The sequence below is a fragment of the Diabrotica virgifera genome, chromosome 4, assembly GCF_917563875.1.
Source record: "Diabrotica virgifera virgifera chromosome 4, PGI_DIABVI_V3a".
Taxonomy (NCBI): domain Eukaryota; kingdom Metazoa; phylum Arthropoda; class Insecta; order Coleoptera; family Chrysomelidae; genus Diabrotica; species Diabrotica virgifera.
The window spans coordinates 45,792,208-45,812,271 of NC_065446.1; the positions used below are offsets into that span (position 1 = coordinate 45,792,208).

General features: G+C 32.3%; 1 protein-coding gene across 2 annotated transcripts in view; it reads left to right on the forward strand.

Annotated features, from left to right (window-relative positions):
• The window catches only part of LOC114327095 (MFS-type transporter SLC18B1), a 258,980-nt gene that overhangs the window by 228,627 nt on the left and 10,289 nt on the right, over positions 1–20,064 (forward strand). For both annotated transcript variants that reach the window (XM_050648179.1, XM_028275599.2), the window contains exons 7-8: positions 10,197–10,336; positions 17,066–17,253. In XM_050648179.1, the coding sequence (XP_050504136.1) occupies positions 10,197–10,336; positions 17,066–17,253 (328 nt within the window). The remainder of the gene's footprint in view (positions 1–10,196; positions 10,337–17,065; positions 17,254–20,064) is intronic.

The window sequence follows — 20,064 nt, forward strand, 5'->3', positions numbered from 1 at the left end:
AAATCCTAATGACCTTTACCAAACATCATTTTAAAGAGAAAATATGTAAGTTTTTTTTCTGTGAAGCAATGTCTATACCTATATCCCCGTGGACAAAAGTTATGGGACAAAAAACAAAATTTCTTTCTTTTGGGTTTCTTTGTGCTTTTTCTTTTGAATATATTTTTGTAAAAAAAAGTATCTTTGACTTTAAAAAGTTATATTTAGATAGGAAATTTATCCAGGAACAATTTTTATGTAGACGTGTTTGTACGAAAAGTGCATAGAACTCACCCTAATGTAACCTGTGCCCAGGGACTAATTCACCCATTTCTCAAAAACGCACCCCTTTAAATTGTAGCACTCCGCGGTTTTTTCATGTAGAGAGATTCATTGACCATATGAAATAATAAAACCCCGTTAACGTTGTAGTTCCTTTCTACATAATCAATAGCCTATTATAATTCCGTCTAAATTACAACAAAAAATTTTACAAAGTTTACATTCATCACACATGGGCGTAGTTAAGATGAAAAGCTTAGCGCGATCTTATTTTTGGTGGCCTGGATTAGGAAAACAAATTCAAGAAATATGTAAAACTTGTGAAAACTGTTTAAAATTTAAGAATGTACCTGAAAAAACCGAAATTCAATCGTGGCCTTGGCCGGAACGACCTTGGGAAAGACTTCACTTGGATTTTATGGGTCCATTTTTGAATAAAAACTTTTTAATAATATTAGATGCTCATAGTAAGTGGATAGAAGTATTTCCCATGAGTTCAATATCTTCTGCCATGACTATAGACGTTCTACGGTCATGTTTTGCACGTTTTGGGTTGCCGTGTCAAATGGTAACCGATAATGATAGTTCTTTTTGTTCGGATGAGTTTCAAAATTTAAAAAAAAATAATAATATTGTTCATATTACTACTCCCCCATATCATCCTTCATCTAATGGTGCTGCAGAAAATGCTGTGAAAACAGTAAAAAATGCTTTAAAAAATTTTTTAGGTGATAAAAAAAATGTATACCTTAATTTAGCATTAAATAATTTTCTCTTCGATTATCGCTCCACTCCTCATTGCACAACTAAGGTAAGTCCTGCAAAATTAATGTTAAATAGGAACTTAAGATTTGACATTTTATTACCAGGTGATCGAAAAAATTTAACAAATCATGTAACTACAATACAAAATAAACAAAAAATGTATTCTAGCGGTAAGAGATTTTTAGTGTTTCAGCCTGGTGAACAAGTGACTTTGCGCGACTATCGTAAAAAAAATACGGTTGAGTGGATAAAAGCCGTAATTTTAAGGAAAATCGGAAAAGTAACATATATTGTTAAAATTCCTGAACTAAATGATGTTAACTGGAAACGTCATTTGAACCAAATTAAAAAATTTCATATAGTGGAATCTTCACTACTGAGTGGTTCAAATGAAGTTTCTCCTATTGTAGATACTGATGTAAATATTGTAAATAAAGAGAATTTAAGTAAAGAAAGTACTGAACGGCTTAAAAGAGTGGTCAAACCCATAGATCGTTTAACGTATGAGTAATTTCTTTTTTATTATTTTGTAAATACTTATATTTGTTTTACTAGTAAAAAATAATTTTTTTTAAGGGGGAGATGTTGGATATTGTAAAGATAGTTTTAGTAGACCACTCTGTAAAACCTAACAACTGTTATCAGAGTAACACATTTCTTATTATTGTAAACAGTACATTCGCCAAATGAGTATTAAATGAGCCTTCTTTGTAGAAAGATGTGTTTTATTTTAGTAATTTAAGTTTGTAATATTCACCCTCAAATTAGGGCTAAAATATATTACACATACACACTGTTTTACACAGAAAGCGTGAACCTTCCTACTTTCTACCAGCTAAACATGAAGTCCTCAAGAGCTGGTCGACCTCTCAACGAACTTCCGTTATTAGCAACAATAGGAGACAAGCCAAAAATCAAGAAACTTAAATTTGACAACTTACAGTCACTTTTGCCATACGTTCCCCCTATCTACCACGACTTCTTCAACACCTTACAATACGCTAATGGGCCTAACAATGTTCCTGTCGAAGTTAACCAGAATGCTATTGTTCCCCCAGATGCCGAAGAGCCAGAAAACATTTTTGATAGCGAGTCAGAAACTGATAAGGTATACTTCACTAATGGTAGTATTAAACTGATTTAAACAATTTTGTAACTCATTTTGTTAATGATTTTGTGTTAAATTACATTATTTTCACCACAGTTGTATTTTTTACTCAATCCAAATTTTCATATACAAAACAAACCCAAAGAGTTCAGTCAATATCTGGTTCTTTTTTTTTGGAAGCCAAGGGGTACAAGTAATCTTGTCACCTTATCAAGGATTGTAAAATAAGGGCAAAAAGACAAGATCTAAAACTTATTCTACAGCTTATGTAACACTCCTAAGTTATTTTAAAAAGTGTTTCATGTGTATAAAACAATTACTTATAATTTTAAAAGAGAGTTAAACTTCAACCTTCTTTTTCTCATTATTAATATTTAGTGACTTGTACTCCTTGGCTTCTAGGCTCTTCGTTTAATGGAGGCTCTGTGATGTTTGGGGGTGGAATTTCCTGAAGAGTAAGTACGGATTTGGTGTCTACGTGGAGGCTCTTTAAATAGCGAGAGGTACAGTACACAGATTTTCTTTCTTTGATCACTTTGTTCCTTTCGCAGTATATATAAAAAATAATTTTTGCATCTTATTCTATGATACGACATGGCCTCCTCACGTATCGCATCTCATCAGTTAAAACACATATTAAAGAGTAAAACCATCTAGTTTCTTTGTTATTAAATACATCAGAGAAAATAAAATGTTTTCTCTGAAAATAAATTCTTTTCCTCCCTACAGGGTGTCTCAAGTTAAAGGATAAAACCGTCTATGTTCTTTGTTTCTAAAGATATCAGGGACATTCAAAAAACAAAATGTTCACAAAACATGAGACTACAATACGATTTAAATGCGTACTCACACTTGTACCTTGTTCTCCCTATAGGGTGTTTCAAACTTAACACAGGAAAAACATTTCTTTTCTTCGACCCGGTAAAAGTACAAAAAAGAAGTTTGAGTAAAACTTTGCCCAACTATGTAAATACCAGTGATGTGGGAGGGAGGGGATGCGGCATACGGTGAAGTAGATGGGCTCGGTTTCACTCGCAAAAACGCTCCATCCAATATGGGGGAACAACTCTTTGGTAGTATATTTTGCTCTATATAAAATATATAACTATAATATTATATTATATTATATTATATAAATATATAAATAATTAATAATTTTAATAACTAATTAATAACATATTCCATATATTTATAACGTATAAAAACCTGCCCGTCGCCATATTGGATGTAGCACAAAAGTGTCAAATCAAGTGGTCCCATTTACTAAATACAAAATTATCCGACAGACTAACTTTTCACTCTAATGGCATATAGCATATCCCACCAGAATGAAAACAATGGGAACCTTCTCTGGTTACACCTCCGAGGCTTCTACAATTTGCAAGCCATACGGATGCTGAGACTAAGGAAGATGAGGGAATTCTACAATTTACAATTCACGTCCCATCTGCTCAGCGCGGTAAAGTTCCAACGAGACTGGTTCCCTTCATACTCCACACAGAGTAAATGTAAATCAAAAATGAATAACCATTTTCAATTTCGTTGCAAAACGAAAATACAGCCGAACCATATTCCAGTCCAATCAGAGAGTGCTGCAAGCACCTCTACCGGTTTCGAAACTTATTAGTCTCTCATCAGGAGGCACATATGCTGCCCTATGGTTCGGGAATATGGTTCGGCTGTATTTTCGTTTTGCAACGAAATTGAAAATGATTATTCATTTTTGATTTACATTTACTCTGTGTGGAGTATGAAGGGAACCAGTCTCGTTGGAACTTTACCGCGCTGAGCAGATGGGACGTGAATTGTAAATTGTAGAATTCCCTCATCTTCCTTAGTCTCAGCATCCGTATGGCTTGCAAATTGTAGAAGCCTCGGAGGTGTAACCAGAGAAGGTTCCCATTGTTTTCATTCTGGTGGGATATGCTATATGCCATTAGAGTGAAAAGTTAGTCTTTTGCTAGCAGTTGCCGCTAGGGCATCTATGCCATTTCGTTCGTTGCAATTCGGGACTGCACGCTGGGGTTTGTTTTGGTTGGATCAGGGAGGGCAGCATATGTGCCTCCTGATGAGAGACTAATAAGTTTCGAAACCGGTAGAGGTGCTTGCAGCACTCTCTGATTGGACTGGAATATGGTTCGGCTGTATTTTCGTTTTGCAACGAAATTGAAAATGGTTATTCATGTTTGACAAAATTATCCCTTATGTCGTATCCCCTCTCTCCCATATCACTGGTAAATACCAAAGAGGGCACATACTAGTTCGCTCCGGAGGTCAGATATTAATCCCTACAGAAAAGGGTCAGGGGTAAATTCGCTCCGGCGGCAGTTAGAAATCTAAATTTCTAATAAAATTTCAGAATCAATCACTAACATTTTTCAAAATAGGGACCAAAATGAAGTGAATATTATACTAAATAGTCTAATTTAATTGTCTCGTATATAAATATGTAACAAATAATATTTCTATATAAAATACACAAACCACAGTACCAATTTTGCCGATACCAATGCTCCTAGAACTTAGTAGAAAAATATTTAATCCGCTTAACCATGGGAGCGAACTAGTATATAATTAAAAGTGTTTTTTGACTACGGGAGCGAACTAGTGTGCTCCGACCAAAGAAAAATCTAAAATAATAAAAAAAAATAGCGGAATTTGTTAATCTGTTCATGAACAAATTAACTATGAAAATGAGGGAATATACTAGTTCGCTCCGGCGGTCAAATGTTAATACCCTTACAGAAAAAGGTCACAGGTAAATTCGCTTCGGCCATATGTTTCTTAGAAATTATCATTATCTGGTTGTCCAAGGAGTGGAAGTGACAACCAATTGAAAATAACAATTTTTATTAAAAAATGATCCGGTACAAAATGTGCAATACATTAAATATTGCATAAAATTTTTTACTTAACTATTTACAGGTCATGGACTCGAAAATGAACACTTTATGCCGTTGGCATTGTTTTGCTTACAAATAAGTTAGTAAATTTATATGTGACTGCCTTAAATTGTTTAAAGACGGAGTGTCAAAAATTGAACCTAAATTTCCCAAGTATTTCCCAAATAGGCCCAAGATTGTGTATGCTGATTTCAAAAAAGAGATCCATGTAGCTTCAAATGAAGTGTTTCTTGGACAATCATGGTGTAGAAAACTTCAAAAAGTTGGATTTTCCTAGATCCATTAGACGTAGGTGAATGTTTTACTTTAGTGAGATATTACCAGCAGTACCAGCACAACACCAAGCTGTACAATAATTTGTACTAGTTAGTGGACAACTATATTTCTGAAAAGGCAGACTTTCCTCCTGAGACGTGGGCGGGATACAGTTCATTACTTGAGCGTACAGCCATTGCCTGTGAAAGTTTTCATTCTAAATTTAATTCATTATTTTACATAGGTATCCTAATATATTTAAATTTTTAGAAGTTTTAAAAGATATTAAAATTGACACATATAAAAATAAAAAGTTCTGTGAAAAAGCGTACCGCAAAGTACTTCAAGAGCGTCAAAAATTTGTTGATCACAAAATAGCGTACTTAAAGCAAATAAAATTAGTAGATATGATTTTGTCAAAAGTATTTCATTTAGATTTATATCTACATAAATGTCTTTATTTAATTTATATTTGTTTAATTTTGTAAAGTTAGAGGATTATCACGGATGTTTTTACACTTTTATTGCTTTGTCTCATTTATTTTCGAATTGGCACAAATTATTTCAGTGATTTTTAAAAACAAAATTAATATAGCTAACAAAATTCCTAAACCAGATGAAAATTTCTAATAAGATTTCTAAATCAATCACTAACATTTTTCAAAATAGGGATAAAAATAAGTGAATATAATCTAAAAAATAATTCCTCTGTCTCGTGTATAAATATGTAACAACCAATATTTTATATAAATAAAATAAATTTCGACCAAGAGTCAGGATTCTGTTAACCGAGATACGATAGTATCAAGCGGCGCCGCTAGGAGGAGCTTCTCCAACAATGCGTCTCAGAATACCTTAAGAACACTTGGTCATTTTGTACTCTAAACCGAGTAAAGCATGAAAAAGAAAAAGAAAATAATCGTTTTTGTTTTGATTCAATTCGAGTCTCTTGCCATCCTCTGACACAGTGTTTCTGGGTCTCTACCCTTTATCGAAGAGGCTATTGCAAGTAGACTGAATTGAATCAACTCGAGACGAAGAAGAACTGCATCTATTAAAATATCTGCAGTATATTGTGGTTAGACTGTCCTCTAACGGGGAATGACAAAATAAATAAAATAAATTTCGACCAAGAGTCAGGATTCTGTTAACCGAGATACGATAGTATCAAGCGGCGCCGCTAGGAGGAGCTTCTCCAACAATGCGTCTCAGAATACCTTAAGAACACTACTTGGTCATTTTGTACTCTAAACCGAGTAAAGCATGAAAAAGAAAAAGAAAATAATCGTTTTTGTTTTTATTCAATTCGAGTCTCTTGCCATCCTCTGACACAGTGTTTCTGGGTCTCTACCCTTTATCGAAGAGGCTATTGCAAGTAGACTGAATTGAATCAACTCGAGACGAAGAAGAACTGCATCTATTAAAATATCTGCAGTATATTGTGGTTAGACTGTCCTCTAACGGGGAATGACAAAATAAATAAAATAAATTTCGACCAAGAGTCAGGATTCTGTTAACCGAGATACGATAGTATCAAGCGGCGCCGCTAGGAGGAGCTTCTCCAACAAGGCGTCTCAGAATACCTTAAGAACACTTGGTCATTTTGTACTCTAAACCGAGTAAAGCATGAAAAAGAAAAAGAAAATAATCGTTTTTGTTTTGATTCAATTCGAGTCTCTTGCCATCCTCTGACACAGTGTTTCTGGGTCTCTACCCTTTATCGAAGAGGCTATTGCAAGTAGACTGAATTGAATCAACTCGAGACGAAGAAGAACTGCATCTATTAAAATATCTGCAGTATATTGTGGTTAGACTGTCCTCTAACGGGGAATGACAAAATAAATAAAATAAATTTCGACCAAGAGTCAGGATTCTGTTAACCTGCTTGATACTATCGTATCTCGGTTAACAGAATCCTGACTCTTGGTCGAAATTTATTTTATTTATTTTGTCATTCCCCTTTAGAGGACAGTCTAACCACAATATACTGCAGATATTTTAATAGATGCAGTTCTTCTTCGTCTCGAGTTGATTCAATTCAGTCTACTTGCAATAGCCTCTTCGATAAAGGGTATAGACCCAGAAACACTGTGTCAGAGGATGGCAAGAGACTCGAATTGAATCAAAACAAAAACGATTATTTTCTTTTTCTTTTTCTTTTTCATGCTTTACTCGGTTTAGAGTACAAAATAGAGTACAAAAAGTGTTCTTAAGGTATTCTGAGACGCATTGTTGGAGAAGCTCCTCCTAGCGGCGCCGCTTGATACTATCGTATCTCGGTTAACAGAATCCTGACTCTTGGTCGAAATTTATTTTATTTATTTTGTCATTCCCCGTTAGAGGACAGTCTAACCACAATATACTGCAGATATTTTAATAGATGCAGTTCTTCTTCGTCTCGAGTTGATTCAATTCAGTCTACTTGCAATAGCCTCTTCGATAAAGGGTAGAGACCCAGAAACACTGTGTCAGAGGATGGCAAGAGACTCGAATTGAATCAAAACAAAAACGAATATTTTATATATTTTCTATATAAAATACAAAAATCACAGTACAATTTTCGCCAACATTAATTTTCCTAGAACTTAGTAAATAAATACTTAATCTGCTTAACCACGGAAGCAAACTAGTATACGGTTTTCGGAGCGAACTATTAGTACATAATTAAAAGGGTTTTTTGACCCCGGGAGCGAACTAGTGTGCTCCGGAAAATGAGCATAATTTCAGGTGATGCATAACTTTTGAAACTATGTTTATTAACGGAAAACCCGTCAAATACCTGGCTATTGCGAAATCTTGAGAAATACATATCCCTCTGTACCAGCTGTAATAATGATTCATATCTACACCCGAAGTTTTTGTATTCTTTCCTTTTCGTTTTTTATACGGAATTCTAAATCTGTTTCATTACTTTTGACTTTAATGCTTCATACAGGGTGATTGATTAGTAGGGTAAAGCTCAATAGCTCCGCTATAGTAATAGATAGCAATAAAAGTTAATAACAAAAATTTTAGCCACCTTTGAGCTGCACATTATAAAATTAGTTAGATTGTTACAGGGTGTTCGATAACACAGTGGCAGACCAAACTTATGTTTTTTAAATAGAACACCCTATATTTTATTTTAAATTCGAAATCTTCTTAACTTCCCCACCACAATAATATAAAGGTTTGTTATGTTATACAGGGTATTTACAAAGTTATAACCAATTTTATATGAAAATCGTAACAAGTTCAACTCCCTGTATAAATAAAAATAAGCTAAACAACAATGGTTTATTAATGCCATATTTTTTAACGTATTGTCAAAATTTTCAGGAATGGTCGATATTGCTAATTTTCTTTATATCAAATACAGGGTGAGTCAAAACGCAAGTACATTATTTTCTCAGTAATTTTAAATAGAACACCCTGTATTTTATATCAATATTGAAAAGTACCATTACTGTACTTTAATTTTTAGATAACATTCCCTATGTCTAAATTTATTAGTTTTCGAGATATTCATTTTTCAATGGACAAGTAGCGTGGCCATCCAATTCACCAGAATTTAATAAACTGGACTGATTTTTTTGGGGTTACGTAATGAAGTTTATAAAATACCTCCAACAACAAGGGATGAGATGAAAAATAGAATACAAACTGTATTTCGATCTGTTAATTTATACAAATGCTCCGTAGAATAAGTAGCTCATTTAATGATCGTTTTTAGGCGTACATAAATGTGTTAGGAGATAATTTTGAACACCTTATGTAATTAAATATTAAAAATATTTTATTAAAAGTAGCTTCTAATTTTTTCAAACATGTTTTTTTGCAAAATGTATTACTGATACATTATGTTTCGTTCTTTATTTGTTACATTGTTACATTTACATACCTATAAAAGTAGTGTTTAATTGTCTTCACAAAATATTGTATTTTGTATTTGTGTGTTTTTTTGTAAAATTTATTACTAATTTTCTTTGTTTATTTGTTGCATTTACATAAAAAGATAGTTTTTAATTGTTTCAAAAATGTTGCATGTAGTGGTTGTATTTTTGTTTGTAAAATGTATTACTAAAAATTATTTTTATTTCTTTATTTGCTACAGTGTTACATTGATTACCGAATTGATAATCGGTAATCTTCAATTGTCAATTCAGTCATGGCTTACTTAAAATTTATATAAAATTTAAACACCTAAAATAATTTGCTCTGAAAAATGAAAATATCTCGAAAACTAATAAATTTGGGCATAGGGAATGTTATATAAAAATTAAAGTACGTTAATGTTAGTTTTCAATAATGATATAAAATACAGGGTGTTCTATTTAACATTACTGAGAAAATAATATACTTGCGTTTTGACTCACATTGTATTTGATATAAAGAAAATTATAAATAAAAATATTTCTTAAATATTTTGAAAATAAATAAAAAAAATATGGCATTAATAAACCATTGCTGTTGTGCTTATTTTTATCTATACAGGGAGTTGAACTTGTTACGATTTTCATACAAAATTGGTTATAACTTTGTAAATACCCTGTATAACATTACAAACCTTTATATTTTTGTGATGGAGAAGTTAACAGGATTTCGAATATAAAATAAAATATAGGGTGTTCCATTTAAAAAAACATAAGTTAGGTCTACCACTGTGTTATAGAACACCCTGTAACATTCTAACTAATTTTGTAATGTGAAGCTCAAAGGTGGCTAAAACTTTTTTATTAACTTTTATTGCTATCTATTACTATAGCGGAGCTATTGAGCTTTACTCTACTAATCAATCACCCTGTATATTTACTTTTATACTTCCTGTTTTATACAGTTTACATAATATTTGTTGTCTTAGTTTAATGTTAAACATACAAGAAATTAATGGTATTATACTTATACCCTTTTAATCTGTGTTTCAGAAACGAAGATTGAATCAAAGTCTGGTTCATTAACTAGTCTTTTGAAATTGACCCCGATCATGATGACATGTTTTATTATGATCGTGGTATCAATGACATGGGGATTTTTAGATCCCACATTGGAACCTCACTTTAGTAAGGTAAATATGCAATTTTTTAACTTTTTATAAACTAATTAGCTTTCTAGGTTTTTTAACAGAAAATACTGACTCTTTTAAATATTTAAAATAGTAGAAAGTTTCCCAATTTTAATAGTTGTAACAGTCTGAAGAATCCCAAGCATTAACTAGATATGTGTCCCAAAAAAATATCGCACTTCCTCTCAAATAGTGTCACAACTCAAAAAAACAGTTTTATTGCACCAACAGTTTAATTAAACTACAAAATCCTATATCAAAAACTGTTACGTCTATGGTTCAAGTATTTGTCGTTAGATGACACTAGCGTCATTATATGGCTAACCAAAATCAACGATGCACCCAATATAAACAGTGTCATATATCGACTTGTGAAGGCATTTGTCCATCTAAGATCTGTACATCTTTCAATGTATCCTATCTATTGTCTCTGAACAGCAAGAACATATATGATTGTTTAATGAAATTTATCTGTAAAACTAAAATTAACCTCTAAACTTATTAATCCTGATAATTTGGTATATTATGTACATATGAAAAAAGAAGAAGAAGAAGATACATAATGGAAAATGTGGTGAGCAACTTGGACAGTCCATAGCGGCCAGCTTTTGAACTGAGTAGAGAGCTGTAGAAGAGTTTGCTATGGAACTCTAAGGACCTCATTGCCTTCCTTATGTATGAACAGAAAACAAACAAAAGTTGTGACTGGCTAAATAACACCCAAGTCTATGCCATAAAAAAAAAGATCTGTATAAACCGTCGTTTGTCAAGTTAAGACATTATATGTGACTGCTTTATTCAAAACAATCTGCTGACATATTTATTTTTAATTTCGTAGTATTTTTTATTTAATGTTGTTACTTATATTTAAGTGGCTGGAGCAAAATCTTGGTCCAATGCTATTTAAATGCATTCATTTTTTAGAATACTGAGAAAACTAATAAATATTTTTGAAAAATTATATTAAAATTATTACACTATTACCGAGGGCCGAAAGTCCCTTATAATAAACAAAAATTTCTTTTGAATGAAATATTGGAAATTAAAAATCACACTAATTTTTTCCCCTCTAACTTATTAAAATAAACATTATAGAAGTTTTTACGGATTTTCGGCTCTCGGTAATAATGTAATGTTTCATTCTGCATTTAAATTTTTCCCAAATACTTATTAGTTTTCTCAAGATTAATACACTACTTTGTAGAGCTTAAAAAACCTTTGTAACTGACTAAAATGTTTATTATACTAATTTTAATAGTTTTTGAATTAAACCCGAAAAAGTTTTTTTTTTGACTTATTATGACACTGTTTGAGCGGAGGTGCGATATATAAATAGGAATCCATTTATCTCTTTTTTTTTGTCAGACACCTATTAGATATTTTTGAATAGGTATTTAAGGCAATCTGAAATTTTTCAGGAAAATCTTCCATGATAGCCTAATACAAAACTGCCGGTCTGGCTGGAGGATAGCGGTTATTTTCCCCAAAAATCCCACCCAAATATAAATAAGGGTAAAAATTGTTATTAAAAAAAAATATTGACGTGACTTTAAAGTAAATTTAAATATTCAAATATAAAGAAAATAAATAGGCCAGGCGATTTACGAGAGATGTTAATTCTGCAAGATGCTTGCATGGCCGCTCCAGGATTATTTTCAGGGGGTGCATCTGAAGTTCAAGATTGCATCTGAATCTGTGCCTACTATTAACCAGTATACAATATACAACTATACATGCATAGCTATGTACTTTCTTTCCGGACAGAGGGGTGCAATTGTTATTTTGACAGGGTATTTTTAAATATTAAAAAACTATTCTAAAAAAGACAGGCCTTTTTGGTGAAATTTTTAACTGCCAGTTGATCAAACAAATTAAGCGTGCATGTGAATGAAGAGCGCTATAGGTAAGCAGCAGTGTGAGAAAGAGCGTATGCCGATAGCTGTTTGCGTCCTCTATCGCAGCGAGTCTGTTCGCTCGAGCAAAATCACGTGACCTGGCTATACCCATGTTGTTATGCCTCAAAATGTTGGAGTAATTATTATATATTTAGATTTCTCAAATATTTTTTTATTAATTAAAAGAAGATAGTCCATCCATCCAATGGCACTACAGCCCAAATCGAGCCTTGGCCTCCTTCAATAAGCTTCTCCAATCATTTAGATTTACCGCTGTTCTTTTCCATGAACGCGTTCCCAGGAAGTTCCTGGCATCCTCATCGACTTCGTCTTCCCATCTCTTTTGGAAGACCTACCAACAGGTCTTCTTCCCTGCATTCTTGCATTCAGCAATTTTCTGGGGATTCTATTCTCATGCATGCGGACCACGTGCCCTGCCCACTGTAATCTCTGCAGTTTAGTGTGTTGTGCTAGAGTTGGTTCGCTATATTGCTCGTATATTTCTCTATTATACCTCTAATTCGCCAGTTGTTATTTTCACTTATTGGGCCCAGTATCCTACGTAATACTTTTCTTTCAAACACATCTAATGCATTGGCAGATTTCTGTGTCACCACCCATGTTTCGCAGCCGTAACTTACTATGGGCCTGATTATTGTTTTATATACCCGGAGTTTTGTTTTCCGGTGTACGTCTCGCGATTTGAATATGTGGCCCATTGCGAAATAGGCTTTATTTGCCAGCACAAGCCTTCTATTTATTTCCGGAACCAGAAAAGAAGATAATACGTACTATAAAATAAATTTTGCAAATATAATAGAAACAGATAAATTTATTATTATAAATATATAAGTATAAAAATATAAATTACATTAATTATGTGTCCGAATCTTCTACTCCTTCAAACTCTTCATCTGAGCTAAAATATCCATTTTTCTTCTTCTTCTCAAATTCACAACACTATGAAGGAAAGAAAAATTAGCTACTTTGATCACATACTAAGAAATGAAAAACATGAGTTGATGCGATTAGTTATACATGAAAAAGTGGAAGAAAAAAGAGAACCGGGAAGACGACGCATATCTTGGTTGAAAATTTTAAAATAGTGGAGTGTAAAAACAAAAATAGAACTCTTCAGAACCGTTGTAAACAGAATAAAACGGGTCGTGATGATCGCCATTATCCTGAAAGGATGAGGCACACGAAGAAGAAGAAGATTGAATTAATTCAATAAACTCATATAACTATTTATAGATCATATAGAGAAATCCGAGTCTCGAAGGGAGTCCGACGAAAAAGAGGAAGATAATGTGTAATTTAGCTAAGATGAAGAGTTTGAAGAAGAAGTACAAGATTCGGACACAGAACTAATTTAGTTTATATTGTTATACTTTTATACCTATATTTTTATAATAATATATTTTTTTCTGTTTGCAAAATTCATTTTGTAGTTCTTATTATCTTCTTTTAATTAATAAAAAGATATCTGAGAACTCTAAAATATATAATAATTATTCCAACATTTTGAGACACAACAACATGGGTCACGTAATTTTACTCGAGCGAATTGAATCGCTGTGAACGATGAGGCAAACAACTATCGACAATACGCTCTTTTTGACACTGCAGCTTACCTTTAGCGCTATTCATTAACATGCATGCGTATTTTTTTAATCACCTGGCAAGTAGAGAATGTCAAAAAAACCTGTCTTTTTTCAAATATTTATTTTTAATATTAAAAAATACCCGGTGAAAATAGTAATTGCACGCCCCTGTTAGGATAGAAAGTACATAGCTATACATGTATAAATAGTTGTACAAGAATAAAAAACCGCTAAACGCCGTAAAAATGAGTGGCCCATATAATATTCCAGCTACAAAAGATCTGATATGAATATTACGTGGAGCGAAAATGTATTTTCATTTTAATGCAAAACAAAATTCTAGTTTTATTTTAAAAGATTTTTTCATAATATTTGCCCAATTTGAAGTAAAACGCGGCACAAAAGGGTAACTTTGATACAGTTTGAATTTTGAAACTCTTTTGTGGCGCGTTTACTTCAAATTTAGCAAATATTATGAAAAAATCTTTTAAAATAAAACTAGAATTTTGTTTTGCATCAAAATGAAAATACATTTTCGCGCCACGTAATATTCATATCAGATCTTTTGTAGCTGGAATATTGTATGCGCCACTCATTTTTACGGCGTTTAGCGGTTTTTATTCTTGTATCAGGAGTTTTTCAAAGTTATTTATAAATTAAATGTATAAAGTTGAATGCAATGTTTCTCGATTACACGTTAAGCTTTATAAATGGTCGCCTTTGTCGCATTATCTCCCAAATGATCTAGTGTCCATCGAATGTACACTCGGATGGCCCGTTGCCAGATCAAATTAGCGTCCTAACCACTACAACTACATAAACCATTTAGGAAATAATCATTAATTGGATTATACTTTTGTAGCTTAATAACTTCTAAACGACTTAACCGATTTTGTTCAATAAACATGAGTTTGAAACGTATTGCCAAGTAGTATCTTATGCATCTAAGGTCAAGTATGATAACTGAAGCTATTACAAGAATTATTGAGCTTGAAAAACCGTTTTTCCCATAAGACATAGGTTTGATCATACTTATAAAGCCTAAAACTTAAAAATTCGAATTTTCCCGGATATAAGGTAGGTATACACCCTTAGATTTGTCTAGAGTCCTTCTACAAAAGCTCAGTTATTGGCATAATTCGTAGGTTGAAATTTTGAGTAATTGTCGAAAAACCAAAATTTTCAAAGTATAGATTTTCAGTTTTTCGGCTATACTGAGCCGTGTGTATGTCTGATACTGACAGCTTAAACAACATTTGAAAGCTTAGCTCAACGCTATTGATTTGGTGTATTTACTGTTCTTCTGTCTCTTCTTGAACCGAAGATATATAGGTACCGCCAAAAAATATGCCGTTTTGTACTTACCAAGTCCTATAGCTGGCTTATGGGTAGTCAAAACTCACAAACTACACCGGTTCTGAATCGGCCCTCACCACCTCTTCAAACACAGAAAAAAATTCAGATCGGTTTAACTTTTCCACACATATACAGGGTGTCCCGGAAAATAGTGCGTTCCTTTAAGGTATGGAGAGAATACACAATTTGGAACAAAAAAGTCCTATACCATTTTTTTCTAAAGTTAGCCGTTTCCAAAAAAAAGTTAACATTGTTTTCCATATACCTGTATTTTAATGTTTATAAATTTTAATAAACTGGCAACATCGTACGCACTACGGAATAATAACATAATAAGAACTCGTTTGTGATTGTGATTAACAGTATTTAAAATAATCCAACCTAATAGTAGGTAATACTTATGTATTTACTATTAATTTGTTTACTAAAATTATTTTCTTTTGAAATGTATTGAAATACCTATTGCATAATTTTAAACGAATTACACGTCTTTTAACATAAAAACACATCTTTTAACTGAACTAGTATTATGTATTTAGTAAGGTTTAAATGGGTTGAATGCTGAGTATTGCTGAGGGATTTAACTGAATTACATAGTTTTAATAGTTTACAGTGGAACTTAAATACACCAGATAATGTCTCAGTAATTTGTTTACTTGTGAACTGAAATAACTAAGTTGTACTTACTTGAAAATAATTATTATACCGAATAGATGTTTCAAGTAACCTTTCACAAACACCATTCATAGGTAATAACATAATAGGTAATACACTCACTATTCGAAAACATTTTCGGCATTGACACTAAACAGGATTCTTTAAAACTATCTGTTTACTATCTATCTTCTATCTCTATTTATTTACATGGGACTGTCTATGCTTAAATTTGCGTACCGCACATAGTTGTCAGATTTAAATTTGCCTACCAAAATACGTTTTAATTTTTTGGTCAAACGGTTGCATTTAGAAAAAAATGTTAAAAGAGTTTTTTGTTCTACATGGTGCCTTCTACCTATACCTTTAAGGAACGCACTATTTTGCGGGACACCCTGTATACAATACATACATATCCACAAACATTTTCCCTTTTTTAAATAAACATTGACTCAAATTTCTGAGCTCGGTAACTTTTGAACGGTATAACCGATTTTCAAAATTAGACATGCGTTGGAAAGATAATGATCGCTTCTATTAGAAGCCGTAAAGGTCGGAGTTAAATTTTCGAAGTTTTTAGGAGTTTTGGGGACGAGAACGAAAAACAGACCCTAAATAGGAAGGGCCGTAAAATCCACACCCTTGGACTAAAATGGATGGTTGGCATATGAATGGGTGAGTCTATTCCTAAACTTTAACATGGGAGTTGGCCCAATTTTCAATTCAGTCAGATTTAGAAAATCGGAAATTTCGTGTATATGTATATAGTGTCGCGTGTAGGGGGTGTAGGTGTGCGCCACTGGCGAGGACTGCCGTTCTCTGGTAATATTTTATACTGTTTAATAGTATGTACATACAGATTCAGATGCAATCTTCTGAAGTTCATGCAAGCATCTTGCAGAGTTAAAATCTCTCGCAAATTGCCTGACCTGTTTATTTGCTTTATATTTGAATATTTAAATTTACTTTAAGTCACGTCAATGATATTTTTTTTATTAACAATGTTTACACTTTTTTTAACTTTGGGGGATTTTTGGGAAAAATAACCGCACCCTCCAGCCAGACCGGCATTTTTGTATTAGGCTATCATGGAAGAGTTACCTGAAAATTTTTCAGATTGCCTAAAATACATACTCAAAAATGTCTTAACAGCTCTCATGCTATATTATTATCTTTTACCTCGATTTATTTACTATGATTTTAATTTCATATTTTTATTTTAGTTTTCTCTTTCCAACACAGTGATAGGATTGATATTTTTACTCACGTCTGGAACATATGCAATATCATGTCCGTTCTGGGGCTACTTAACAGATAAGCTTCAAGTTTATTGGTGGTTGATGACCGTTGGATTATTTGGCAATTCTGTGATATTATTATTTTTAGGACCTTGTTTTAGTTTTTTGCCAGAGTAAGTATTGTATTTATTTGTCGAAATTATTTCACGATATACAGGGTGTCCCGAAAAGATTGGTCATAAATTATACCACAGATTCTGGGGTCAAAAATAGGTTGATTGAACCTCACTTACCTATATACAATAGTGCACACAAAAAAAATTACAGCCCTTTGAAGTTACAAAATGAAAATCAATTTTTTTTCATATATCGAAAATTCTCACAGATTTTTTATTGAAAATGGACATGTGGCATTCTTATAGCAGCAGTATCTTATATAAAAATTTAAGTAAAATTTGTGTACCCCATAAAAATTTTATGGGGGTTTTGTTCCCTTAAACCCCCCAAACTTTTGTGTACGTTCCAATTTAATTATTAGTGTGGCACCATTAGTTAAACACACTGTTTTTAAAACATTTTTGCCTCTTAGGACTTTTTCGATAAGCCAGTGTTTATCGAGATATTTTGAATATTTAACGAATCCACCACATATTTGTATGTGGTTAAGTACGATTATAGAGACCTGTTAATAATCTGAAAATGTATTTATAACAATTTACATTTTTAAGTATATTTTTAAAAAGAAGCCATATCTCGATAAAAGGTGACTTATCAAAAAAAGACTAAGAGGCAAAAAAGTTTTAAAAACACTGTGTTTAACTAATGGGACACATTTGGGGGGTTTAAAGGAACAGAACTCCCATAAAATTTTTATGTAAATATATTAAAAAAGAAGCCGCATCTCGATGAAGACTCGCTTATCGAAAAAATACTAGGAGGCAAAAAAGTTTTAAAAACGTTGTGTTTAACTAATGGTACCACAATAATGAATTAATTGGAACGTACACAAAAGTTTGGGGGGGGGGGGGGGTTTAAATGATCAAAACCCCCATAAAATTTTTATGGGGTGGAAAAATCTAACTATAATTTTGTTTTAAGATTATCCTGCCATAAGAATGATACACGTCCATTTTCAATAAAAAATCTTTAATAGTTTTCGATATATTGAAAAAAATCGATTTTCATTTTGTAACTTCAAAGAGCTGTAACTTTTTTTATGAGCACATTTGTACTAAGGTAAGTTAGGTTCAATCGAACTATTTTTGACTCTAGAATGTGTGGTATAATTTATGACCAATCTTTTCGGCACACCCTGTATAGCTTATCACTTAATTGTAGACGTAATTTATTTTTAATTGGTTTCAACAAATTAATAAATTCTCTTCACCGGAGAGACCGCAGACGTTCAGATATAATTCGCATCTCTTTGTAAAGAAAATGAAGTCGACTTTACTAAGTAACAAGACATTTACTCAACACACACCCACACTATACGTTACCGTTACCATGCTAATGGCCTAAGTTGTTGAGGAATATGCACTTGTTAACTTCAGAGTTCATACCTATACAAACTCTGCGCTTAGCAGTTTATTTGGTATTGTTAATTAATTATATACAACAGTTACTTTACAAATACAATAAACGTTTAACACTTAATTTATTAGAAATACTACAAGTATCTAATTTATATTATATGTTACAAAATTATCTATTTACAAATCATTTCAAAAATTCCGAAAAAAACATATGTTCGAAGTGACTACCCGGTCGCGGCTTTATTAAAGAAAGACTGACTCCAATATTAAATCGTTTCTTTTTTATACTAACATAAATATAGTTCCAATTAATGAAGCTTAAAATAGGACAAAACCTCGCAATTTTTACAGAATGAATCGATTTGCTTGAAAATTTGAGAATAAATAGTGGATAGTCTAAGGATCAAAATCTATATAATGTCGAAAGGCGCTTTTACCATGGGGGTGGTTGCCACCTCATCTCGGGGGTGGAAATTTTTATTATATTTTGACTGCCAAAGTTGGTAAAAACATTTATTCTAAGCAAAAAACATTCTATACATTTTTTTGATAACATTAATGTAGGATTGTAAATAGTTTACCTTATATTTTAAATTCCCCTGTATATCATTTTTCTTAATTATTAGTACGAGAACGGGATAAGGGTCTACACATATGGACGTTGGCCCAGATGTGCAGAACGAATTGGGGATTACGGCGACGGTAGCGGACTACTTTTAACTTTATAGTGAACCAAATTTTATTACTAATAGGGATCGAAATTTATTGCAGTAGAATTTTAATAGTTTCGGATTTTAAGCATGAAAAGGGGAAGACAGGAGATTGTTTTATCGTAGGGGTGGTATAGTCAGTCGATTATAACATCACAGCGACGACAGACGCGTTCTTAGGGATAATAAGACGTAAAAAGACGAATTAAGAGGGGCATTATATTGATTAGACGCAAATTATCTATAAATACATTTCTTTTTTTGTAAGAACAAGAACACGTAAGATTTTGGTCGCAATTACACACTTTTACACTTTTACATTTCGTCAATTTAATAGTATCAATAATTTAGTCACCTATGTTATTAATTAAAACTGTTAAACATCAAACGGACTTTTATTACGATTGTCTTTAAAGAAAACCTACATTAATAGTATTCGATTTATTCGCTATCGAAAGTGTTAGTTTTATATCGAAAAAATCAATGTTTTTAATGTTTTCTGCTAATAACTCCAAAAGTTTTCGTTTTATCAAAACAACTTTACTTAACAAAAATCTACCTTTTGAAAAATGAACAAAACTTTTTTTTTATTTTCTTCAAGACCAACAGTAATCGAGCTATACTTTATTATATATGTTGGCTCTTCTTCGTCAAATGCTAAATATTGTAGTTTCAAAGTCAAAAGACAGGAAAACTGTGCATTTTTCGAGGATAACTTGTCTAAACTAATTTAAAGTAT